The sequence below is a fragment of the Lipophrys pholis genome (genome assembly GCF_963383615.2).
Source record: "Lipophrys pholis genome assembly, chromosome: 2".
NCBI lineage: Eukaryota > Metazoa > Chordata > Actinopteri > Blenniiformes > Blenniidae > Lipophrys > Lipophrys pholis.
Genome location: NC_137636.1, coordinates 5,306,518 through 5,325,903, shown reverse-complemented (window position 1 = coordinate 5,325,903; position 19,386 = coordinate 5,306,518). Strand labels below are relative to the sequence as shown.

The following is a 19,386-nucleotide window of genomic DNA, read 5'->3' as shown; positions in this document are numbered from 1 at the left end:
CTTAGCGACTGATGACTTAAAATTGTGTAAATCTACATTGAAATGTAAAATAATTAATGGTTACAATGAAAAATGATTGAAATCATTAATAAGAATAACTTGGAATAAGTTTCAGTTTCTGTCTTCTTTTGTTTATTTCTGTTCTGCTTTTCTTTTTTGTATTGCTTCTATTATGTTTTATTTTATTATTTTTTTCATTTCTTCTCCCTCTTGTATTACTGGTGTCTTGGGTAACTTTATGGATTTTTAAAGGATAGGCAAAAATAAGCCTTGACTTCATCCTATGTCCATTTTGGCTACAGAAATTGTAAAAAAAAAAAAAGTGTGCGTGAACTTTCAAGCGCTAAAAAGTGAATGCATAAAATTTAATTTTTGCACTGTAACTGAAATAAACCATTCATTCATTTATTCTCTCAGTACTAATGATATTTTTTAATTTGGTCCTTTTGGGAAAATTAGATGTCGATCCCTGCCTTCCATGGACCATAAGTAATCAGATTTCATGACAATGAGATTAAAGTAGTTGTCAGGGCAAATCTGATCAATCTCCATGTAAACGATACATGAGATTTCTATTATGACGTCATTTTCCAATTTTCAATCCGATCACTTTATTCAGTGTTCATGTAAACAGGCAAATCCGATCAATTGACATGGAATCAATCAGACTGAGAAAAAGAATCGGTGAGCCTGTACTACTATAATACTCTACTACTGTACTACTGTACTACTGCACCACTGTACTACTGCCTCCATCGCTGCACTACCCGGAGTTCTCCAGCAGATGTCAGGAGAGGAAAGCCCAGAAGAGGCGGTGTGTCGGTGCTGCTGGCTGATCCGGGACTGGGGCAGCAGCCCTGGAGGTTCTGTGTCTTTAAGGCCGGATCTGTGCGCGCTCACACCCGGCTGACGGCTGCCACGCTGCGGCGCCTGCTCAGTGCGCATCCGTCCGCCCGCCGCTGCTCGCATCCCGGGACCCGGAGCTCCTCTGTCCCGCTACACGTCCTCCCTGAGCGTGTGAGTGTGTGTGTGTGTGTGTGTGTGCGCACGCATGCATGTGTGTGTGAATGAGAGAGAGTGTGTGTCGTCTGACGGTAACCCATGGATTGACGGAGCGGAGGCTTTTGTTGTGGTTTGTTCTGCTGGAGCGGCACTTCCACCGGAGAATGCCCGCAGGAACCGGAGCTGTGTTGCTACACGGATAGCGCGGAAATACACCGGAGACACACGGTAATCACACTGTTATTCATCCCGAGCTGCGTGCCTTTTTTCTTTCTTTTTTTTTTTTTTTTTTTCAGCTTTTGTTTATTATTCTCATTAGAATAAAAAAAAAAAAAGATCTCGCGCGAGGCTGCGGCATCGTCGCGGCTGCTGGAGCGCCTCAGCCCGCAGGAGGAGAGGGGGGACTGCGGGGGGGCTGCGGGGGGGGGGGGGGGGATGTGGGTTTGTTTACCATCATAAAATGAGGTCCTGATCTGACTGAAACACGTCTGCACCTTCAGCAGACCGGCTCTTCATCCCCTTCCCCTTGTACCGACACAGTGAAGGCAGCAGCAGCTCTCAGGCCTCCTGCTGCATCCAGCATCCGAAGTTATCCAACAACTGAGACCTAAACCAGGGACAGGATGAAGCCAGAAATACAGTGGAATATCTAAAATACCAGCCGATGTTCAGGTATTCTTATCATTTCAGAATAGGGCTGCGTGAGCTTAGTTAAATATGTGGAGTCTTGCATCAAACACTCAAGTATTTGATGTTGATGTCTTTGTGCTTTAGGATTTCTGCTAAATAGCAGTACTCCTGTACTCCATCTCCTGTAGGTATGTTGCATATGAATCCACAGTGCATAAAAACATATGACTTATTGCAATTCAGTAAGTCTTCTTGCATTAAATATGATAGAGCTGTGATATATCAACAACCCTACTCTTCAATAGTTATGCATTACTTTTTGCCTCATTGGAATTTTTCAAATAAATGAAATTAGCTGGGACTAAACTGAACAAGAATCCGATTCACTCAATTAGGTTAGTGTCTTCCAACCTTTATTCCTCGGTTTTCCCCCAGATTGCTCCGAGAAGCTGTGGATCAGCTCTGCCATCGGCGATTCTTCAAAACATCACAGTGAAGCCAAATACTGGCCGACACACAAACACTCTGGAAAACATACAAAAGCCTGTCTGCCCTCTACTCTCCAATGCAGGGGGGGGTCAAACGTCAGACCTGCGGGCCAAAACTGGTCCACACCATCTCCAAGCTGGCCCGCCAAACCACCAAGCAAATTGTTAAATAAACATAAATCTCAAGATACACATTGATTTGTGAACAAATTTCTCTGTATAACAAAGAAAAACTTTTAAAGTTTACATAGAAAGGCACTATTCTGCCGGTCCGACCCACTCGGGAAGAAGTTGGGTTGTATGTGGCCCCTGAACTAAAATGTGTTTAACACTCCCGTCCAGGGAAACTGTCTTACTTTTTTTTTTTTATGTTGTTGAATATTATATGTTTCAGACAGTCACGACAAATTATCATTTGACTTTTGTACTTAGTGAAATTCTACTAACCAAAAAGAAGAAAGCTAAAAATGAATCTCTGATACTGTTGGCTTCGTCATTTTACACAGAAAATTGTTTTTGTCAAGAAGTGAAGGTTCCTTTCATTGAACGTGTGAATTTGCAGAGCTGCAGATCCACAAATAGCCACTGTTTGATGCAGTAGATCTTTCCAAAGTGGCACATTTACACTCGGTAATGCTGCTTGAGTCAATGTCCCTCGTTCTCTTCCATTTTTTTTGTTTTCAGGTTTTAATCAAAGAGTTGGACATGTGATGCCTTAAGAGCCAGTATGTTTGTCTGAAGGAATTCTAATATTTGATTGTGGGATGTGACTGTTACTGGACTTACTGGACCTGTAAGCATGAAGCCATAGACGTTTAGAGCACTGCGTCTTTAAGACAAACACAGAGAGCAAATACACACACTTCATAAGTGCTTTCGAGTGTTCGGCCTGTTATAGAAATGGATTCCGACATTTCTTGTGGATTCACAGTTTGTCTTAATAACATGTTGGATTATGATCTTTTTTCTCTTTTTTTTAAACATTTGTATTAATCCTCTTGGGGCGATTCGGACCGAATGACCCATCGATACGGCGAGGGCTAAAGGTCTTGTTCAGGAGACCCGTGCTGTATGTTTGTTTTTGTTTGGAACACTTCTTTTGGTGCTCTAATGAAAACATTGTGGTTTGGGTTTCCATTTCTATTTATTTCTAAACCGTTTAAACTCTGTGTAGGCAGGGGAAAACACTGCAGCTGCGCATGTACACCACAGCTGCAGTAACCAGTTCTTCTGCACATGCTCAGTAGATGAACAGCAACAACAATGGCGGCCTCCAGAGTGTCTTGACTCCCAGTCCATAATCTCCTGGGACTTGCTGGTTTTACACATGAGAGGTCACCTGTAATAACAATCCAACTTGTCTTGGAGTTATGAAATGCAGTGTTTTGTTGAATGCATTAAGTTCATCAGCAGGTGAGCAAACATCGATCCTGAGAACAGAATCTTAAAGAAACGTGTGTGTCGTCCTGTAGGTGAACATAATGACTGAAGGTCGACAGCAACAAACTGAAAAAGCAAAACTACCGTATTTCCCAGGCTACAGGTCCCAGTGGAGTACAAGTCACATCTGGTCAAAATGCATCATTATGAGAGAAAAAAAAAAAGTCCAATACGGTTGTAATGATGGTTTCACGGTGGTTCTGTAGCAGCATTCTCCCAGGTGCTATGTACTGGTATATTTTGATATACAAGTAGCTTTGGAATATAAGTGTCCAAGCAACTGAAAAAAAGTGTGACTCATAAATAGTCTGGAAAATATGGTTTTAGTGCTCTACTGAAACCTGAACCTCTCTAGAAATCTTATCCACTGCACATTCAGAAAGAGAAGATTAATTATATAAATTTATCTTGATACGTTTTTGATCAACTGGCATCCCGGAAATGTAACCTTAACTGGTTATATCTCTAAAATTCGGAGATCTTAAGCCGACAGTCTCAGACGTTTGTGGTCAGAATCCAAAATCTCTGTTCTATCATTTGATTAATGGCGTGAAATCTAGAGACACGTTTTATTTGTGGATGAAAACATGCAGCAGGGTCCTCCACCCAGTGTGTATAAAGCTGTCCGTCAGTCAGGTGAAATGAAGGATTTTTCTCCGTTCGCAGCATGCTCTCCCAGTTCGGGCCTCCACCCTCGGCGGTGGGACTCCTGCCAGAGCTCGCCTGTGATTTAGTGCGCTGACCACATGCAGCCGCTGCCATATGCTGCCCGAGGCAGCTCATATTTAAAGCTTCTTTAAGCCATCAACCTTTCTTCACGGACCTCATCAGGTCCAGAGCTGCTGCAGTGTGCTTTGCAAAGTGCTTCCAACACATTCTTTATAGCACTAAATCTGCACTTACAGGACTGCAGTCACATTTTTTGTTGGATCAGAACTACCAAGTGTGCCGGTAATTTTAAGTAGCTGTGACTTTATGAATCGTCTTCAGCTGATTCGATGGGTTTTATAGTCGGTGTGCAAAAGTCAATACAGGAGCTATAACACCATTAGTGGACATGAAAACACCAAAAGAAATAACTAGATAATTAACACGTTAACAACTGACTGTGGAGGGAACTCTACAGGAGGTGACGGTTGTAGGAAGATAATATAAAATAGAAATATTTTGCTTTTGCACCAATTTACCTTTGCCCCTGTCATAATTATTTTGGCCATTAGATGGTGCCGTCACATGAATGTCATATCATTTCATTCCCCCTCAGTGTCACTGGGGTGGACCTGCGTTGCATCAGTAAGGGTGGCCTTCATGGAAACTGTTCCATGAGTTTCAAAAGGAAGCAGTGGGAAAGTACACTTAATTTGATTTAGTCAACAATCGATTGTAATGATGATTAGTAGAAATAAGCTTTTGCAAACAACTAAGGGAGTTGCTGTTGCGGGAGGCTCTTGGAAGTGAGTCCGTTGTGTTTCTCTGGTTTTTAGTTGAAACATCTGAGGACATCATCTTCAGCTTTCTCAATTCTCTGACTTTCGAAGATGAAACAATCTGCTTTTTTTTTTTTTTTTTTTTTTAACCCTGATTAAAATCATTAGAAGCTGAAGCCCCAGAATAGCTGTTATGTAATGTGTAAATAAGGACGATCATCAGAGTGAAGTGCTTTGAATGTGACTGCAGAGCTGTTTTCTCTCTGCTAAAAAACTGTGTCACCGACTGTTGGCCAGACCAGGAGCTCCATTTTCATCCTTGCTGAATAATTCAACCTGGTTAGCCCACATTCAGACACAAAGTCTGGGGAAGACAGCGATGCAACCAGCCTTGTCTGTGCAGTTCTGACACAAAATACCTCTCAGAAACAAACTTATGAGCTGTCATTTTCTTCCCCCCAAATTTGAACTTGAATCCATTTGATTTGGTATTTAAGTAGTTCCAACAATAAATGTAGACAGACTCCGTGTTCAGTACACTGATAGCTGGTGTCCAATAGAGCTGCTTGTCTTTTTTTGTTGCTTTAACAATCGAAACAGTAAAGATCGAGATCAAACCACGAACCTCTGTGAACAGCAGGTATTAATCATACCTCCCATTTACCTGAAGAAAATAAGTTTTAGTTGGTCTGAATAATCCTTCAACATAAAAGCTTTTCCACATTCATATTTAAACACGCTGGCTGTATGTTGTTCCTGATTGTGTTCTGATCTTTGAAGACGGTGTAGATATTTGGATATTGACATCAATACGACTGCGTCGTGCTATAGTGGTTAGTTTGCCTGTGGGTTGGGCAGGGTTTTCCTCTGGACTCTGGTTTCCTTCCACAGCTCATTTTCCCACCATATAGACAAATCGCCCATAGGTGTGAATGTCTTTTCTTTGACTCCCTCTCCAGCTGAACAGACTCCACCCATAGTCTGCTGGGATTGGCTCCAGCTCCCTGTGAGCATGACTCACATAAAACGGTATGAAGATGGAAGGATGGACGTTTAGCCTCCACTCAGTTACTGCAGCTTCAGCAGGACTCAGGCCAAAAATGTGTTACTTTAAAAAGACTCAGACTCTATTGTCATTGTACTGTATGTCACAGGATGGTGATGCAACAGGAGTTTCCACAGTTGTTTTGGACTGATTTTAGGAGACCACTTAATTTTCCTGGTCAATAGAGCAGCAAGAGTTAGAGAATCCTCTATAATGTCTGATTTTAGATCGAATTAGACTGAAAAATGTGCTCATTTCTCATAAACTGTGCAATCAGGTCTGTTAAAGCACAGTTTGGTACTGAGTGCACCTGAGAACGTATTAGCATGCAGTCTGTAGGTGGTTCAGTTTTACCTGTGATCAAAATTCATTTCATCAGCCGACATTTGATGATCAGTTTATTGGATGATTTATAAATCAAGCGATTTGAAATATTTTCACATAAATAAATGGAGTTTATTGATTAGTGATTCACAGATCGGAGCCACAGCTTTAAACACTTAATATTGAATTAGCAACCATTAAAACCAACAAAGGAACCGTCTACGTCGTCGTCAGCTCATTCTCTTTGTTTCCCTTGTTCCTGCTTTGGGAATAACAGACTTTCTCCACATAATCCTGCTTTGGAGATTTTCCTAAGCCAACAGTGGTTTGCCTGTCCTGTACCATGGCCAGATTACCACTCGGGGGTCCTGTCATTGTACAGAAAAGGCAGATTAGGTGGCATTAATACCCCGTCTGCTTTGTTTGGGAATGATATGGCAGCAGGCCTCCAGCTCCAGCTGGGATCCTACTCATTGTTTGGAAAGACACAGTAGCTCAGAGAGATGCTACGATATCACATCCCACCATTTCTTAAAATTCCAGTCGGTTATCGTTTTTTGGCTTGGAGTTTTTAAAGTATTTATTCATCACCCGTGTGAAGCCAGTGAACTGAGTTTGGCTGACAAACAATAAACTACATGCAGAGGTCACAGTTAGACGAGAGAGGCAACAACCCCTCCCCAGTTTCATGGGAAAATATTTATTCTGAACATTACATATTATTTCTAATGTAGAAAATACAGACATGCATTAAATTTGGTGATGAGACACAATTTGAAGAAAGATCTTGAGCGTGTTAGTTTGTTCTCTGAAGGCGCGTCGGCATTGTAGCAGCCACAGGACTGCTTCAGTGTGTAGGACGTGGAATCACCTTACAAATGGACACAGAAAACAAACGGTTAGTGTCAACAAAACAACACAGCTCTATAGGAAGAATCTATAACTCCCAGCAGGTTTTGCAGCTCTTGTTCTCTCACTCCACTCACCTCTCGCTGCACTCCAGCTCCCTCAGGCTGCGTCAAACAAATTGTTTCAACGCAACATTTTGGAAACTATCTCCGTGTAGAGATTGTTATTACAGTGACTGTCGCCTATAAAACTACCAAATCCAGGAGAATCTGGACCGGGAGTCATGACACTCTGGAAGCAAACATATTTTCCATCGACTCGCATATATGCAGAACGGCTATTTACTACAGCTGTTGCTTCGCATGTGTATTAGCAGTTTTTCCTCCCCTGTCTACGGAGCCTTTTCAAAAGGCTCCAGTTTGGGAGCTGTTTATAAAAAGTCGGCCTATCAGTGGCTTCGAGCGCCGTAAATGGACACACAAAATGTAACGAAGGTTTTCCATTAGAAAATGTTGTCGCGCAAACAAGGCCTCAAACACGCCCTCTCTCCCCGATCAACGCCTGGATCCAGCACAGACAACGCAAACCACACCCAACATTTCATTTCAGTTAAGAACAAGATATAACAAGGAATGCTTTGAATATTATAGAGTCACTGCTGTGTGATCCGTGTGTTGGGAACTGAAAGGAATTTTCTCAGGTTCACGAGATGTAACTCAAAAACTTAGTTCAGTAGTAACTGGATGAGTTACTAATTTTCATTGACTTAAAGAACACCACAAAAAAATACACAGGTCTACTTTTTGTTGCTTGTGAACCAACATGTGTTGGTTTGGGCAATCGAAAAGACGCACATTGTTACCGTGAGGGCCAAAAATCGTCTGTTGTTGATGAATCTGGCAGATGAAACTGGACTTCCACTCTACACGTATTTCTTCTTCTACTTTTTCTTTTATTATCCACAACGTAAACCGCTTGGAGAAGATCCATCCATGTTGGTGTGAGGTGGATGTTTCCTAGGTGGGGTTGTAGGTGCTATCATAGGTTGATATTTCTCAGCTCCACAGTAAAAATGTTTATCGACACCTGGAACCACACTTGTGGATCAAGCCTTAAATCTTTTAAATCTTACGACCCGCCATGTTTTTATGTGTGTTTGTCCGGTGTGAGAAAGTCTTTACAAATGGTGTGTGCTTCACCATCACCAGCTCAGCCTGCTGGATCGGAGGCCAGCAGTCGCCCACATCGATCAGCTGTGCTTCTCTTTTTCTTTCCTGAGTCATCTCCACTTGTTGTTTTTGTTTTCTAGCACATTACAAACCTGGCTTTTCTTTTTTTCTGCAGATATTGACATGAAGAAAGACATCGAGACTCTTATAGCAGAGGAACGGGCTGACATACTCCTGAAATATGCTACGGTGAGTTTGTACTCAGTCTTCTACACTTTTGATTTAAATTCAGACGGGTTAGTAACTACAAGTGTTCACCAACTGGTATCTATTGATATTGTTTTAAAGTGGAGTAAAACTACTGACGTTTCATTTGAGCATTTCTTTACAGCTTCAAGGTGCTTCTGAGTGTGTTCACGGTGCATCTACATGATCTTTTGTCTTGTGTGGTGTTTGTGTGTAGGAGGAAGAGCTCACATGTGGTCGATTTTCTGGTTAAAAAAACCGACGGCCAAGCTGAAAAGGACGAAAGCGAGAATTCCAATGTGCGTCCGTGTGCGCTCTGCGTGCGGTGTGTTCCTGCATGTGTGGAGCACAGCGAGTGTGTAGATGTGTGGGCGGATGTGTGTGCGTGTGTGTGCGTGTGTGTGTGTGTGTGTGCTGCCAAAGTACATTAATAACACGTTGTGTAATAATATGCTTGTGCCTGCCGTTTGAGGCAATCGGAGAATGCTGACCGCAGATATTAGGTGTGTCTTAAACTAACGGTGTACACTGGCATGGAAAACATTCCACCAAACTAACATAATGACTTAAATTGGGTGGAAAGCATGAAGGCTTGTGCCAGTGAGGCTTGAACGGTTTCCTGGACAAGCCCCTGTGTGTTTAATACAGGGTCCAAGTAGAAGACAAACCAGAAGAGTAGTAGTTGGGGGGTGGGGTGGGGGGGGGGCATCATGTTATATTCCTCCCTCTTGTCGTGTCCAAGTGACCTCGGACAAGTTGTTCCAACTGGAGATCGAGTACAGCCAGCGCATGGCAGCCGTCACCATCGGTGTGTGAATGTGACCAAGAGAGTGGAGTGCTTTAAGAGGGCTGAAACTGTGTAAGTTTGCAACAAAGAATAGAATAAATAGAATAAGTCATTGTCACTCTGGAGCAATGTTAAAACACAGTGTGATCAGCGGTGAAATGTTGCGCACCAACCTCAGTGACAGCAATAAACACACAAGAGTAAAAATAAAAAATTGTGTAGAAGACTAAAATATTAAGTAGTAAATATTGAATAGTAGTAAATATGAGTGGGAAATATAAACAAAGTATTTACAAAAGTAATATAATGCGCTATGCAAATTGTTCAGTGGGTGGTGTGGGGTGGGGGGTGGTGGTGGTGGAGGGGCAGTTCAACCACATTGGAGTCAGTTTAAAATTTCTGTCAGGTACACCTTCATTACAGTCGCGCTGAGACATCAGTGATAACAGGACCTCGCCTTTACATACGCAGAACATGTGCCACGTGTCGGGCATTAACTGCAATTAATGACATGATAAATGGCTGTTTACTGCAGTCTGTTTATGCTCTAGGAGTTCTTGGAGTTTATTTCCAACCACAGATGTTAGCGGCCCTTAAATTTGCCGTTCAGGCCATAACTGGCGGAAATTACATGGCCATGGCAGGAGTGTGTGCGGTGGCGTGCTGGCAGTTAGTAGTGATGGAGGGCCTCGTCATCAGGGGCGGTCCTGATGTTAAGTTTTTTTGAAGCTTAGTTCATCTGTTTAGTTCTACAGAAGAATCTGATTGGTCAGCTCGTCTTCTGAGTTCTTAGGTTTGCATTATTGTACAGTAAAGACCACGGCACCTTATTTTATCATGGGAGGGAGGTCTTCTCATTATAACCTCTGAAAGTGGACGAACTGTAAAGCAACCTGACATACATGATCAAGATCTCTGTGATGTTATGGATGGATGGATGGATGGATGGATGGATGGATGGATGGATGGATGGATGGATGGATGATTGCTTCATTCCAATGTGACACAACTTCAAATAATCAGACTGCAGTTCCTGTTGTGACGGCAGTCATGGAGATAAATGTCATCCAGGTCTATCAAGCACACAAGTGGTCGACGTCTGAATCACCGGAGGAACAATCAACTGACTCCTGCTTACTGTCAGCATGAAGGTGTAGTGGTTAGCACTCTGGCCTCAATGCTACTGGATCCTGGAGTAAAAACAATCTCCAGCTTTCCATGTTCTTCATGCATCCATCTTCTACATTGCTTTATTTGTGGGGGGGGGGGGGGGGGGCTGTGGGAGGAAAACAGGAGTACCTGGAGGTGCTAACCATGTTCTCTCTTTACATGCAAGCGGTTTAATTCCTCCCAAGGTCTAAAGACTTGCATGTTAAGTTGAAGTTGGGTTAATGCCTCCATCTAGCAATTGCTCAAAAGTTCAAAGTCAGTTGGGATTGGCTCAGGCCTCATTTGACCTCATGCTAGATAAAGCAGCTATAGAAGATGAATATATGGAAATATTGTGTCATTAGTTAACATGCAGTACACTACAGCATTGATTACTTGATTTGGTTCTTTAAGCCGTCTCATGCTTGTAATCGTGGCTACAAGCAGCGAGCAGAGCCACGGGCTGGTGTAAGTGTGCTGAATGTGCTGATGCGGAGTTGAACCGAGGCCGAGCGTGCTCGGTGGCAGCCCTAGGTTAAATTTAGCTCTGCAGCTTGGAGCAAACGGGCGATGACGGGGCGGCTGCTGGGGGATTTAGCTCCGTCTCGCCATGGCAACAACTCTGACACACTGTGCAGCAATTGACTTGACATCGACCTCCGGGAAGGGCTGGTGAAAGTCTGGACTGTTGCAGCCTGATGTCTGTTTCCGGCCACATGTGCAGAGAGGTGAAGCAGCAGAAACATCCACACCACACAGGAGCAGCTTGTTCCCAGGAGGATTTGGGGTAAAAGCTTGTCACCAGCAGGTTTATACAGCAAAAACTAAACTAGCAGCACCTATTTTGATGTGCCCCTTTCTGCCTTCCTCCAAATGTGGTTCCAAAAATCCAGTTTTGCAGTTTTGTCTGGTTGTAGTAACCTTTACTTCCAGGATTTCATTGTATTTTGTAGTGATTGTTGCAAGGAACAACCCAAAATGTACTCACTTATTCAAAAAGTATGATGTAATGCAGTGTTGTAGCTATGTTTTAATAATAATCATAATAATCATAACAATAACTTTACTTATATAGCACTTTTCTAAACCATGGTTACAAAGTGCTTTACATTAAACACTTTAGCGGGAAATGGCATGAAAATACATGTGAAAAAGCAACAAAAACTCCTACAAACTACTAAAAGACACAAAGCAAATATGTAGAGATTTAGTTGTTTACAAAGAACATAAAACATTCACCCAATAAAATAAAATGAGAACAAAGAGAAAAAAAGCTAAAGTACTTGTAAAATCTAAAATGATCGCGAAGGACAAAACATTGGGTAATCTCTAGAAAGTAACAAAAAACAACCAGAGGGAATGAAAAAAGAGACACACTGTGATGAAAACAACGTAAAATAGCCGCAGTAAGACACGTCAGCAAAGACGTATATGACCACAACAAGTGAGGCACAGCTTAAACGATGAGACATCCAGCAAACACAAAGACATATAAAATGACCACAAATACACAAAAAACTTTGAAACAAGATGAATAAAACATTAAGAAAAACAAAGTAATGAAAAAATATAGAAAAATGGATGCATAGAGCTAAAATGACATGGAAAATGAGCAAACACAGACACACAAACATCAAAAATCACAGATTTAATGAAATGATGAGCCAAAACAAGACGTAAAATGACTGCAAACAGACAGAAAGGATGAAACAAGTCGCAAAGAGTGAGACAAAAGTTGTCCTTAGCACACACAGACACGAAATAATCAAAACAGTTTGAGACATGAAGAAAAAAAAAAACACCTTCAGCCTGTTGAGAGGCTGAACTCCAAACTACAGTTTGAAATGTATGAACATGAGTACAGTCACTTTGACATGAAGCAGAAAGTACTCGCACTGAATAGTAAGTGATGTGTCGATGTTTGGTGTGGGATGAATAAATTGTAAACACGAGATGCATCTCACATGCTTCCTCTGAAGCTGTACAGCACTAACTTCTCATCACATGACTGCTGTGTCGTGAGCTCCTCGCCGCTACGTTAGTTTGTAAGGAATCGATTGTTGTGTGTAAATAAAGCTTTCAAAGAGCACGTCACAAAATATCCCATTCATGTAATCCCATGAGCTGGTGTCTGTCTGTCCTGCTTAGTCAGTGAATCTCTCAGCTCCTCTCTACTGTAAATAAATTACAATTTCTAAATGTTACAAATACAATCATAGATTAGATGCCTTCATCTGTTTGTGATCTTTAAAGTCCTTTTTTTTTTTGTCGCCTCTGTTCTACGCTGACAAGATTAGGCCATAAAACTAATAGAAACGTAATATTTGTGCTGTACATCAGTTAATCATTTGACACTAATCAGGTGACAAATGAATTCAAGCACCAAAAAGGTATGAGGAGCAACTTAAGATGCAGTTTACGCAACGTTTTCAAGTGTAAACAGAAAAACCTTTGTAGTGTTTTGGGCGGTCGTTTACACAAGAGCGGTGCTCGGAGCCACTGAAAACTCTCCGTCTCTGTCTCCATGGAAACAGGGGAAAACAAGACTTTTCTAAAATGCTGTTCCTGCACCACATGCCCACACGCGTGAGTGGACAGATAATAACAACAATGGTGGCCTCCAGAGTGTCATGATTCCCAGTCCCATATTCTCCTGGGCGGCCTACTCGCCATTGGTAACATTTATAGCGTATTGTTCTCTGCACACGTGTGCACAGAACAAAAACAAACAACAGCACCCACTAGTGACCAACATGAATATTTATTATATTGTTTTCATTGTTTCTGCCGTTTCCGTGTAAACAGACATTGTTTTCAAAACGATGCTGTGTAAATACAAAGATGGGAAAGGAAAACGCTAAAACGAGGCCTTAGAAACGGAATCAGAATCAGAAAAAACTGTATTGAACGTCTCACTTTGCACACAGAAGAACTGTACTGAGACACCGGTAATGAGTGAATCGGTCTTCGGATTGAATGACATCGTGCTGACAGCTCAGTTAATGTGAGCTAATTCAGGCTATTAGTAAAGTAGCAGCACGACTCTTCTAAGAAGTAACTAATACCTGAACGCAAGTAGGAATTCTCAGTATCCAGCACAGCGCTGCACACACGTGCCATATGGATACGGGAGGACATACAGTAGGGATGCTTTGACTGGACTAAACTCCATCGTGTGTCTCACAGATTCACCTCTGAGTCATTCATTTCCTGGGTTATACGTTTGAAATGTGACGTAGTGAATCAGCGGCGTGGCGGATTTAAAAAATGAAAGCTCCGCTCTGGCTCTGATGTCGCTCTCCACGTCTGTGCCGCTTCAAACACCCTCATTCGCAAAGTATTTTTAGTCCTCTCACTTCCGTGACGCTGACATCACTCGCGGTGCCTCTGGGCCTCCGAGTGCCGCCTCAAACTCGGCGAAGCCGCACGCTCCCCCCCCCCCCCCCCCGACCCCCTCCTCGCTGCTCATTGGCCGCGCTCCAGACAGGCAGCCAGCCACTCAGCGGTGTTGTTATGTAGAGAAGAAGTGAGAAGAAACCTCTCCGGCAGGCTGCACCAGGATTACTTCCCTCTCTGTTATGTCAACACTGCCAGCGGATTGTTGCTCAAATGGATTTTTCCATGATAAAGGACATCACTTCCAAACTTTATGCTGCTGAAGCAAATTCTCCACGCAGAAAATAAATCACTGCCGCTGCCGTTCTCAAGATTATCTTCATTCATTTGGATGTTTGTGTCCGGAGATGTTTGTTCAAACGACGGCGCTTCACTTTATATGGATTCCTTCCACAACTTGACTCCTTATCAAGTCCCAACAACTGCCTACTACTTCAGCTACTTCTGTCATATCAGGTTTTGGCAAGAAACAAAAAAAAAGGACATATTTAGGAATAAAACCCCCAGACATACTTGCGTGCATTAAAGTGACACAGCGCTAATGCAGAAACGGCAGAGCAAGACAACATTGTTAGTTTTTCCCCCACGTCAGCATTTTATACCAGCAAATATTAACACGAGCTGCTCTGTGACCTGCTGGATAACATTAAAACCTGATACCCCAGTACAGGTAAAAAGCTTCATAAAGGGCCTCTTGCATCCAACTTTATTTGCCCAGTTTAGCGATTGATTGTAAATCTATTAGCAGTTACTTCAAAAAATTTCAGTCAATGTATCTCAGTTTTTACTAGTTAAAGTGCAGTTTGTAACTGTAAAAATGTTTTATTAACCTTTTATATAACAGTGGCTGGTGCTACATGCACCAGATTTACCACTCGGCTGAATATTGACACACAATGACAATAAAGTCATTCTAATCTATTATAACAAATGCAGAAGTAAGGTTATGATGTAATCACAACAATGAATAAGAACAATGAGAGTATAAAAGCATTAGAGCCTCATAATTACATTTTTTTTAAAAAAGGTGATTATGTGGTTAAGTATACAAATTGAAACTGGGTTGATTTAATAAAACTAAATATAAGGTTGTATTTGTAGAGAGAACCTCACCCCAGAAAGTACCTGTTCCATGGTTTCCCAAGGTTATAGAAGTACTGGAGATGCTTGTGAGGGCTGGAAATAGTTATAACCCACTTAGTGTTTTGTTAAACCTTAAAAAAAAAAAAAAAAAACACCGATGTAAGTTTATTTTAAACATGTCCATGGTAAGAATATGCAGAATGTGTTCCATTAAAAAGTGGTCATGCGCTTCATAATAGCTTCATTGAAGTCGTGGAAATGAAGAAACGTATCATGAAAAGGTCACAGAAAATCTGCGAAATGTGTGTGAAACCTGTGGGAAATCTCTCGTAGTCTCCATGTTTGATCACACATTGGCTATAAAAAGGAAAGGAGAGGAGGAAAAGGCTCAATGTTTTGGCTCTGACGTTCGGCTGTGTGCCAAACCCACTGACTCCTGGACTTTCTCCACTGAGCTGGAAACCAAACACACGCTCACTGATTTGTTCTAATGCAGCTTCTCATCTTGGGGGCAAAAATTGGGATATTTTTAAAGTCATTTATGCAAGTTTGTTGCTTCCAATGAACGTATCCAGCAGTTTAAATGTTTATTTAGTCACAAATAGGCTTTTCTTTCTTTTTTTTTCCTTATCATTCACGAGTGTGAATTTTAACATGGTTGCATCTTGGGTTTCTCAGCTTTACCTCCACGTAGGTTTTTGTGTTTGAATCTGTGTGTGTGTGTGTGTGTGTGTGTGTGTGTGTGTGTGTGTGTGTGTGTGTGTGTGTGTGTGTGTGTGTGCAGGGCAGGCAGGGCGGGGTGGAGATCGACCCCTGGGAGGATGCCGACTACAGCATCTACAAAGTCATCGACCGCTTCGGCTTCATGCAGTAAGTAAATGTGTCAATCAGGATATTTATCCTCATATTCACACTACACTAACATTTTACTTGGCATTCATTAAATATCAATCCTGAGTTGTTACTGAAGATTATTTCAAATTTAATTGACTTTCAAAACAGGATCATATTCCATTTGTGCAACAACGTGTGTGAAACTGACCAAAATGACATAATTTGTTTATAATATTCACTTCAAATGTTTTAAGAAATGGGATGAATTTTAGTCTAAAACTTCGACAAAGAAAGACTCATTTGCTTTTACTGCCAACAATCTGCTTAATCTCTATGTTTGATGAGTAAAGAGTTAAACAAATTTAAAAAGCTATAATGAAAGTGCTAAAATTACTGAAACAACTAAATGAGCTGAAACAACTCAAATGACTCCAAATGGGTCAGAAGAAATAAGTTGGATTGGTTAAACGGGTAGAAACTCTAATCAGAAGTAAAGTTATTAATAGTAGTGCTTCTTTCCTTAAATAGATAGTTTGGGTGAATATAGCAAAACCAAATAAAGTTTTCTAGGCTTTGTTGTCTTCACGTTGAAGGTTGAAAATGTTTTGTGAATATAGAGGAATTTTATGGAGTGAAAAACTAGTTTCACAAGTTTATACACAACCTCTGTCTCCAGTGAGGAGCGGCGATGTTACTATTTCATGAACCTCCTGTTTACTTCATTAGGAATAACCTCATTTACTCTAAACTAACTCAGACAGATGCATTAAAAAAGTCCTTTTGAAGCATTAGATTATATCAACAGTCGGCATTAGCAGCCTGGAGAAATCTTAGCTTCCCTTTCTATGAGCTGTATGTCGCTGCTTTTCATTTTGAATCTTATTTCTTACCAACATCCAGATTATAGAGCATCTTCCTCCTAACAAATGAAGTAACTTGGGCTACAAATAATCATTTTATTGTCATTTTGCATATGCTTCCATAAACACAACAACAAAAGTTTATTAAGGTCGTAAGTTTCTTTCAGGAAAAAGAAAAACGGAGTAATGAGCTAATTCATATATTCAATTTTTATTTTTTTTTTATAATATTTTTCTTCAAACGAGTCATGAAAAGTGATTAAAAACAAAAATTTCCAACTGCATTGTCACTTTGAAATTTGTGGCCGTAACTAGTGAAGTAGCTCCACTTCTCCTCGTCTTCTTGTTCTTGAGCGTCTCGTCGGTTGGAGGCGCCGGGCGGATTCCACTGTCAGTTTGCGTCTGATTACTTCTCTCTCCATTTCTTCTCTCGTCCAGTGAGAACGAGCTGCCGGCTCCGACTGCGCACGAAGAGAAGGTGAAAGAGGGAAAAACAGAAACGACCGAGTGCGGCGCCGCCTGCGTCTGTTGCTCACCAAGCTCTCCTTCTCTTCCACAGCGGAAGCAGCTGGAGATCGAGAGAGCGGAGAAGTGGCTGAAGATGGTGAAGAAGTGGGATAAATACAAGAACAGCGACAGGGTGAGTAGCGGCTCCTCGCACGTGGGGGCCGATGCCAGAGATTGAAAACAGATTTCTCCTTAAATTACTTCACTGCCGGAGAGTTCAGATGATTTGCTGGCGAGTATGTGCAAGGGGGAGGGCCGCTTTCTCTGCGGTCAGAGGGCCAATCACGTGTTGAGCTGCAGTGAGACGCTGGATTTCTTCGCCCGAGCTCATTTTGGGGGCAACTCTTAATTCGAAGCTCTAAAATGTGAGTCGGCCTGCGAGAGGAGAAACATCCGCTGACGCTAAGCTGCTCTACAAACACAGCAAACGCTCAGACGTGGACCCGTCACTTTTCCAAGGTCGTCCGATTCAAACGGGATTCAAACGTCTAAACTTGTATCATGTCCGCACTTTATTTTAATGTATAACGCCGGTCTGTCATTGTCCAGTACAAACAGTGCAGAACATACAGGAATCGGAATAAAATGGGGTTTTGATTTAATTACGTTGTGACATTAAAAACAAAACAAAATCATGTGTATATGTGATAAAAAATCCTTTGGAACGTGTGAAACTGACTGAAATTATATCGTATTTCACAACTTGTAACTTAAAAATATCTCAAAATGTCCTAAAATTCATCATGAGATGTCTTTAGGAAGCGTTCACTATCCTGTTATATCCTCCTTATCGCCTCATGCTGAAATAAACATTTTGTTTTTCCCTGAAAAGTGATGATTTCTGTAATTGTTATTAACTAAAACAAGCTGAAAGGGATCATATGTAGTTATTTATTCCACAATAAAAGACACCAGCGGTTGGTCGTTGTGTAACATTTCTCAGGAGTGACAGAAAGTCTGATGAAAAACACAACTTAGCGTCTAAAAAGTCCAAACAGGTTTTGTTTTCTCGCCTCCGACAGATCGTCTGGAGCAGTTTTCACTCCTTCTGAGTTTTATTACCGAGCGGCAGTGACTCCATACATGTGTGCTTCACTGTCGGTATGTTTCAAATGTTATTATTATTTCCTTTGTTCCTGCCAGTGCGGTCGTAGGCGAACGGTAGGTGGTTCAACTTTCCGGTGACTCACACTTCACAACGTCGGCGCTCTCAAACCCACCGCTGTTTTATACACTCGACGTTTATGTTCCCGTCTCTGCCCCCAGATGGTGAAGCGGGTGTACAAGGGCATTCCCCTGCAGCTCCGGGGCCGGGCCTGGGCTCTCATGCTGGACGTGGAGAAGGCCAAGAAGGACAATGAGGGCAAATACGAGGTAACGGTGCAGCTCTGACACCAGCACGGTGAAATACGTGACGTATGAAAATGGAGGTAAAGCGTAAGAAGAAATAACCGTAGTTCAGGTGTGAGTGCGCTCATTTGGAAAGAATTCATGATAACAAGTCCAGCATGTTTATTTGAATGTGGTTAAAACTGACTTTGTCTCCAGCCGTTGTTCTAAAAATGTTGGGACAGTGTAAAACCTCAATTAAGTGTGATGACTCCCAATCCACATAAACTCCCTATTATAGTCTCAGTCAGGCAGATGACATCATCATACCATTTCATGAAAAATATTTGCTCATTACGGGGTCGATAGCAGCAACACGTCTCACTAAATATAGGGGTGGGGCAACAACAGAAAAGAAAGGGGTGTTCATTTAAAAAGATATATTTATATATTTTACTTGCAATTATGTTAACTTGCAAGAGGTTAATGACATGATCTGGTATCACATGAACATTTCAGAGAGGTCAATGGTCAAAACATTCAGAACTATTCGATGATGATTAAGAAAAATATACATGCTAATAAAGCATTTATGGCATTTTAAAGCTTCGCATATAATTTGCATATAATATAAAATGTCATTAACTATTGATAAATCAATGTTAGTTGTGTTTTTCTTCTCTTCCAACGCAGTACAGCAAAAGATGAAACATTAGAACACAGATGAAACTCAAATTAACCTTGTAGATGTGTGAATGTGATCAGCCTGAGGAGCAGACGGAGGCTTAAACCCACTTCTGAATCCGACACGTCTGCCTGGC

The 19,386-nt window shown here is 41.6% G+C and overlaps 1 protein-coding gene across 1 annotated transcript in view; it reads left to right on the top strand.

The window, feature by feature from the left end:
* Positions 1-932: 932 nt before the first annotated feature.
* Positions 933-19,386, top strand: part of LOC308127000 (USP6 N-terminal-like protein) — a 29,085-nt gene continuing 10,631 nt past the window's right edge. Inside the window, exons 1-6 of the mRNA XM_080491731.1 lie at positions 933-1,230; positions 8,550-8,623; positions 15,820-15,905; positions 17,168-17,207; positions 17,289-17,369; positions 18,503-18,610. Coding sequence (XP_080347857.1) covers positions 8,558-8,623; positions 15,820-15,905; positions 17,168-17,207; positions 17,289-17,369; positions 18,503-18,610 — 381 coding nt within the window. The 5' untranslated portion in view covers positions 933-1,230; positions 8,550-8,557. The remainder of the gene's footprint in view (positions 1,231-8,549; positions 8,624-15,819; positions 15,906-17,167; positions 17,208-17,288; positions 17,370-18,502; positions 18,611-19,386) is intronic.